This window comes from Argopecten irradians, chromosome 9, assembly GCF_041381155.1.
Source record: "Argopecten irradians isolate NY chromosome 9, Ai_NY, whole genome shotgun sequence".
Lineage (NCBI taxonomy): Eukaryota > Metazoa > Mollusca > Bivalvia > Pectinida > Pectinidae > Argopecten > Argopecten irradians.
The window spans coordinates 25,792,707-25,800,962 of NC_091142.1; the positions used below are offsets into that span (position 1 = coordinate 25,792,707).

An 8,256-nucleotide genomic window follows, 5' to 3' on the forward strand; every position below is an offset into this window, starting at 1 on the left:
CATAGTTGTATGTGTATTTATATTGCGAATAGCTGAAAAAATATATATCATCGCAAGAGGAAGATTTGTTTGTTTGTTTGTTTGTTTGATTAATTAGAGGAAGAATATAACGACCAAAGGAAGTAGTAACTCAAAGTTAAAAAATTAACTCAAATATTCAAATTACCTATATTGACGGTTTTCCACATATATCCAATATAGTTATAGTGATCAAAGGTGTCTTCCGTGCATTGTATTAGATATTTTGTTCATTTAAACATATTTTATTGTCACGACAAAAGGATCAGGCAAAAGGTATTACAACTTATAAAACCTTCAATGTAGATACCTAGACATTAAAATAACATAAGATACAAAATTTACAATTTTTTTTATAAAATCAAAATATTTTGCTGGCCTTTATAAATTGATGCACGTGTCTAAAAATACTTTGGTTTATATGATCAGCATATAGCTCGCTGCCACATCGTAAAACATTCAAATCTTCATCAACATCCAGGTTTCTTAAATAATCTAAAAAAATAATTCTGCCATTCTCAAACTTATTACATTGGAAGAAAAAATGATAGGCACACTTATGACCACAGATACAATTCGGACTGTTGGCGAGGTTTACATGAAATAAATAGAAATTTCACTGGCAACATCTATGGATGTCTTACCTATGTATGTACAATATTTGTATTTCTGTTTCTGTATTTCTGATAAATTTTTTTGTGGTGTTTTTCCCTTTTTCAAATAGTGTTTATCACCAAAGATAAAAAAAAGAAGAAAATAATCTCTCTCTATCGATAGTAAAACCCACATGCCGACTAGTGAGCAGCTGAATGTTAAACAGACCACATTAGCCAACCCACATTTTCTACCTACACTGATCACACGTGATATCCGACATGTTTAGTGATATAAACACACTAGTCCCCGTGATAATTGTGGTCTGGAAGTCATTCACTCTAAACTGATTGATAACATCTGCATTATAATTATATAATACGGACATGTTGATAAGGTTTGTAAATAGGAAAATGACCCCACTTCAATATTTTAAAGTAGGAGGGCGATAGAACAGCATGGACTAGACTGATGTGAGTAAAACAATACAGTAAATTGACATATTTTGTCGATCTATTTATCATACATATTTATTTTTTTGCATATTGAATATTGCATATCTACCCTTGTTTTTTGTATGGATTGTAACGTCATGCATTTGTGAGTGTAACTCAAAAAATAACGACGATGTCACAATTGAAACCTACCTACCTACAAATTCAAGGGCAGACAACTCTGTTAGGTGCAGGGACGACAAATGTAAACCTTGTTAACTCGAACTCACAAACCTCTAAACTCCTGTTTAAATCGAAGCGATTTGGTGATCAGGACCCAACTATTTGCCATATCTACACTGGCAAAATGTCTTCAGGTAGGTTCAGGTCAATTTCAAACAATTTTTAGGCGAGATTTTGCAAGTCATCTAACCTGTGTTATATATTTCAATTAAATACTCGGATAACTAGAGGATTTTCCATCGACTTAACGAAGTTTTATTGTGTTACAAAAACATAAGAGGAATATGTCTCCAGAGGATGTACAGGAAAAGATGATATCACTTACAATAATAAGTGTATTTCGTCATACACATAAAATACACATATTATGGGAACCGTGATGGAGAGATGCTAATTACGACGTTATAACCATGATTACTTAATACATATATTGGTCATGAACGTGTTTTAATGTAGATTGTTCAGTACAGTTATTAATGAGAGCTGTAGGAGATTAAACTAATAAGGAAGTGTTACCTCTTTTCTATCCTTGATTGATGACGTCAGAGTCGGTGGTCCTTTGGGAGCCTTAAACTTTGGCTGGACTCGGTCATGGTCCATCAGTGCCTGCATGGTCAGTTGTTTCTCTGCTGCCGCCATGCTGATGTGGATTCACAAGTTACCTTAAACAATGAAACACAATGATGAAAATCAATATGGAAAGTATGGAACAAGTTGTGTGGGAAGTGATCAATCAATATGAGTCCATCAAAAGTTACTAAAAGCAATAAAATACAACAATGGAATTTTATATTGAAATTATAGAACAAGTTGGAAAGGAAACGATATGGTTTCATCCAAAGAATGAAATAGAATTATAAAACTTAATATAAAAAAATAAGGGACGAGTTAACTTTTTGAGATCGGTATGGGAAAAGGTTACCAAAAGCTAAACTTAACATGGAAAATAAGGGACGAGTTAACTTTTTGAGATCGGTATGGGAAAAGGTTACCAAAAGCTAAACTTAACATGGAAAATAAGGGACGAGTTAACTTTTTTTGAGATCGGTATGGGAAAAGGTTACCAAAAGCTAAACTTAACATGGAAAATAAGGGACGAGTTAACTTTTTTTGAGATCGGTATGGGAAAAGGTTACCAAAAGCTAAACTTAACATGGAAAATAAGGGACGAGTTAACTTTTTTTGAGATCGGTATGGGAAAAGGTTACCAAAAGCTAAACTTAACATGGAAAATAAGGGACGAGTTAACTTTTTGAGATCGGTATGGGAAAAGGTTACCAAAAGCTAAACTTAACATGGAAAATAAGGGACGAGTTAACTTTTTGAGATCGGTATGGGAAAAGGTTACCAAAAGCTAAACTTAACATGGAAAATAAGGGACGAGTTTCGTTTATGGGACACGGCATAAAACAGTAAGCAACACAGGAATACAGTTATGAAACTTAGTATTGAAATCAGGCAGAAGTTTACTTTTTGTGAAAAGGTATGGAAAAAGGTTAGTTAAAGCAATGAAATTCAAAAATGAAACTTAATATTGAAGTTATGGGACGAGAGTACTTTCTTTCGAAACCGGTAAAGTTTGGTAATGTATAAAATATCATAAGCGTTATAGATACGTCGATTTCAGAATGCAACCATAAACTGTTGCAGTCATTGGATTCGTATCTGCGTGTGCCTTGAAAGCATTCCAAATGGTTGGTTATAAGTGGACAAAATATTTATATAGATTCAAACGCCTAGTGATTGAACATTAATACCGCTATTACGTTTAAACACTATAGAGATGACTAGCCCTGCCACCAGACTCGGACATTATGACAGATAGATGTCTGGTGTAGGGTCAGAGCGTAGTGCTATATCAAAAGATGTAATTCATCGACACCGTTTGGTATCGGACCAGGTCATTTCCGATTGAGACTTCTTAAAAAACATAACCACCGAGAAGCGTCACTTAACTTTATCTTTTCAAGAAATAAATAATTTATCTACCCATAGCAATCCGTTTTATCATGCATGCACGTTATATTATGTCAATACAGTAGTTTCCTTTACGCAACTAAAAATCTTCCTCCTCGTCGTCGCCATTTTCTCATAGTATGCAAATCGCCTCTTATCTTGACGGATCGCTATATTTGGGTAGATAAATTATTCATTTGTTAAAAAGACCAAGGTTAGAGGGCTTCTCGGAGGTCAGCTGAATTGGAAATGACCTGATCCGATACCAAACGGTGTCGGCGAGTTCCACTTTTTGATATAGCGCTGCGCTCTGGCTCACACCAGACATTTAGCTGTCAAAATGTCCAAGTCTGGTGTAAGGGGCCAGAGTATCTCGGACTAGGAAATGACATGCGAAATACTGTGCAAAGTAAATACTGTCAACTTGCAACAGTCCATAGCAAATAAAAAATACACTACTTATCGATGTGTTTTGAAGCCTTGGAGCTCTGTGCTACGTAGTCGGTCATCTGTTACTCATAATGAATTACAAGGACATCCATAAAAACACGGATTTTTAGTTCTAAGTTTTGCAGTCATACTCAGTCATAATTCATGGTCACATAACCAATTAAGAATTTTCTTTCTGTCGACACAAATGACACTTATTCTGGGATCGACGTTCATTTGTTTTATATAATTACCCATTGAAAATAGCTTTAGAAGACTTTCTTACCGGACAGACTATGTGTAAATGGCATGTGAAGTGGAATTCCAGGAAGAATCCATGACAGGCCACTTCACCCTATCATTTTGGTATCTCGAAACACTCGTTTTTAATGACCAAAAATAAAGCCGACGACGTTTTAAACATTCGCCAACTTCCTTAGAAACGATGATCAATATTTAGAGGTCATCTGCAAACCATTAGAATAAAAAACATTCATAACAATACCAACATAACAAGCTTGCCATATCCTGTTTTGTTTTGATGAAACTATAAGCGATAACGATACGGTTTGTTAAAGTTGAAGGAAGCTGTTTACATATTTCTAGATACTTTGACAAAGATGAGTTTTATTGCTTAGTAACGTATCTAAATTCAGAAAACAAATATTAACATAACACGTCTTATTAAGTTTTTTCTCCAAAATCTCTACATCCTTAAACCAACAGATGGATATTCGATCTTTGTCCTAGATCTAAATGTCTCTTAGTGTAAATTCCTAGAGCAAGTTTTACTAAAGGCCATATAAACGTATACGTGGACGTCAATGTAGAAGTAGACGTAACTTCCGACATTACATTTACGTCTACGACCTTCACTAAAACTCGCTCCTGTACGATTCTCCGTTTATTCCCTACCTCGGGAGAATGTGTATTTGTATTTGACAAAACATAGGAGTTATAGCAAACAAATATGACATGTAACAACGCTTCAGGTTCAATTTGTCACTTACGTTGTATGATAAATGACCGGTTATAAATATCTAATATTGACATACCAGCACTTCGAACTGTCAAAGTAGTATCAAGTAATAGAGTCAAGACCAAGCATAAGTAAACATTTTACCGACCTAGATTTTCTACATCTGACCGTATGTCCTGGAGACTGTAAATCACCGCATGATGATCGAATGTAAAGATCGAAGAATAGAAAATCTTATTCGAACTGATTTTTCTTTTTCTTTTCTTTATGTATACGTTATTGGAACATCACAAACAACTACCCTTAAAGTAATTGTTGTTGAAAAGAGCCATGTATGTTTAAGAGCCAAATTCCATTTCGTATAAAATAAATGTGATAAAATATTCGGAATATCGAGTACAAACTGTCGTCACTCTTTAAAGTTAATTTAAGCGTCCCTGATAAATGCTTTCTCTGTATACTTGTCAAATCCAGTTTAACTCTGGTTTAAATACCTTTAAATCGTGTCCATGAACATATAGGTATATTACAATTCTGCCTTCATATAAACACCTATTTATTTTAATACAACAATGATATATATAAGTGAAACCAACTTCGTTAAAGGTCTTTACATTCTTCGATTTCAATATTGTTGTCGGAATTTTATAATGAGAATGGTATTTACTTTTACTATCAATCTCGTGTCACCTTTCATGTTGTCAAGGTTATCAATATGACTGTATAGACGTGGATATAAATAGGTTTACAACACAATGACTGCTAAAACCCAAACACTCCGTCACAAAAACTTTTAAACCAGATTTTTCACTTCTATATAAAAGAAAACAAGAATACTTGTTTACGTGTTCGATTGAACTCAGGCGTCGAAATTGAAATTATTTTTAGTGGAATACCTTGTTTATATTCAAGCAATCTGTTTGGTTGATTAACAAGCTTTAAGATGGTTTGAAATTCGAATGATTTCATAAAGTACATCTGGGTCCAGTTCACAAACACTCCATAAAATAAGGAATACCTTAACTTAAAATTATCCATAGGAAAGCATTACGGATTTTTAGGAAGGCTCCTTAACTTCAGACTTTATTTTGTAATGTTATTCTATGGAGAAATTTAAGTGAAGAAATTCCTTGAAGTTAAGTAATTTCATGAAACTGGGTCCTGTATTTTCATACAGGATACCGCAGTGATAAGTTCGTAGACTAAAATGACGACATATAGACAATATAATTAGCAAATTTGTTAAATCTTAAAACTCTTGGTGTGAAAGGTGCTGAAATATATATATGATTGCCGATAACATATGTAAATTCACGATAGATAAGCGGATTGATTTCACATATATTCATAATTGATCTATTTGACTGGATACACCATCTTGTCAACATAAAATAAATTTAATTATTGCCTTACTGTCGTATTGTCGTATACCATAACCAGATTATTATACTAAGCGTCATTAAGTCTGCCTGAAGGTCTCCATAATGACATGCCGAGAATGTTTAGATACTAGAATTGAAACTAATGATGAGTGGTCAATCAACATTAAAAATGAACTAGCAAAAATTGGATTAGCATACCTCTGTAATGATAGATACGTTGACTGTTATACATTTAATATTATTGAGAATAGAATTAATGAGGTATATAGACAAGAGGTTATCAAGAATGTAAGTAATACAACACGAGGTACAGTGTATACTGTATAAACATTTAAATGATAATTTTTGTTTACAAATTTTATTTAACAAAGCCTATTGGCACTGTATATAAAAATGTTTAACCAAAATAAGAATTTCGGCACACTATCTGAATATTGAAAAGGGTAGAAAACAAAATATCCCACGAGAGAATAGATTATGTACATGTTGTGATTTGAATGAACTTGAAGATGAATATCACTTTCTATTACAAAGTCCATTTTATGTTGATTTACGCCAAAAGTATATTAAGAAATATTATTACAGAAGACAAGTGTTTTTAAATTAGTTAAATTATTAAGCGTTAACAACATTAAAGAATTACAAAATACTGGTAATTTATTCATTTTGCTTTTAAGAAAAGGTCAGAAAAGTTAAAAAAGTTGAGACATTTGGCTGGAAATTTAATATCTTTAATATATAAATCACTCTACATCTCTTTTGTTATATCAATTGTATATATTACATGATGTAATTTGTATTTATGGACCGTAAGGTCCACGGAATAAAATGAATTGAATGAATGACAAGACAACGGTAAAGAAAAATTGGGTATAACTTTAAAACTTCTAAATGTTCATATACCATTCAGCTGAAGGAATACCACATGGGCTTCGGTATGTGGAAGCTCGTACGACTTAAATCATTTCAAATGACTCATTGATGAAATCACCTTTTAGATTTACAGTTATACGCATTTCAAATTTCAAAATTTTATTGAATAACCAATCAAAACATCGCCTATATCGGTTATCTATAAAGACATTTACTAGTACATGGGTTTCATTTAATATCATACTGATGAGCTATAGTTTGGCAGTTTGAAGTGGGAAAAAAGTGCTTTCTAAAAGGAATTTGATGAACGGCATTTAATAGCCTAATAACCCTAAAAACTGATTTATAAACTGAATATAAATGGAAAATTAATGGTATTTATTTCATTAATGTTGATTAAGTGCTAGATATGACTCTGTGAATATTTTATCATTCTTGTTTTTGTGAAATATGATCATACATATAAATGAATAAAACCTTTATTTTCTTCGTTTGAAAAGGATTTCGCGTTTCATAATGAAATTAAATGGGATATCATAATATATTTAATTCACCAAACGGTTATAATACCTTCGATCATCCTCGATACTCCAGGGGTTCCGATCACTTTCGATCTCTACACCCCTGGACTATCTCATAGTAAAACTGGAGGCAACAGAATAGAACAGGTAATTTAGTCATTTGATGTACATCAAAAGAGCCGTATAACGGTACACTGTGGTTGACTCTGTGGCTTTGATGTTAGGCGTCGCTCTCTCTGTAGTCTTCAAAGGAAATCTTTGCTAGCCTGTGATTGGTCAAATGTTTTCCGCTGAGCTGCCTTCAATTTCACTATGAGATAGTCCAGGGGTGTAGAGATCGTAAGTGATCGGAAGCCCTGGAGTATCGAGGATGACCTTCGATATGCCCACACAAATTTTATTTCAACTCAAATCACGAAGTATCCTTAATTTTAACAAAGGTTAAATACACTACAACCATTTCCTAAAGCATTCGGTAATGATAACACAAATGATAGACATAGTAGCATATCGAAGATAAACATTCTAGTATATACTTTATATTTATAATGTATCCGAACAAAGGAGCAAACGCTAACGGAAGAAGCTTCTTTAATTAGTCTTTCACGTTTCGTTATTAACACATTATTCACAGATTAGTATGCATAAATTAGATACTATCCTAAGATGGTACGTCTTATTCCATTTCAACGAGATTTTACGTGATTTGAGTATACTGGGTTGCTCTGGCTTGATTTTATCAACAAATATGTTAATAATCTTTTATAGTTTTTTAGTAATTATTTCATATTTTTTATTTTCCATTTTGATTTTTTGTGTGTTTGTGA

The 8,256-nt window shown here is 33.0% G+C and overlaps 1 protein-coding gene across 7 annotated transcripts in view; it reads right to left on the reverse strand.

Annotated features, from left to right (window-relative positions):
- Positions 1-8,256, reverse strand: part of LOC138331882 (dynein light chain Tctex-type 5-B-like) — a 28,981-nt gene that overhangs the window by 11,119 nt on the left and 9,606 nt on the right. For 5 of the 7 annotated variants that reach the window (XM_069279729.1, XM_069279727.1, XM_069279723.1 and 2 more), the window contains one exon: positions 1,806-1,951. In XM_069279729.1, the coding sequence (XP_069135830.1) occupies positions 1,806-1,928 (123 nt within the window). In that variant the 5' untranslated portion in view covers positions 1,929-1,951. Of the gene's footprint in view, positions 1-1,805; positions 1,952-3,960; positions 4,142-8,256 lie in introns of all 7 variants that reach the window. The other 2 variants (XM_069279726.1, XM_069279725.1) reach the window with 1 other exon arrangement.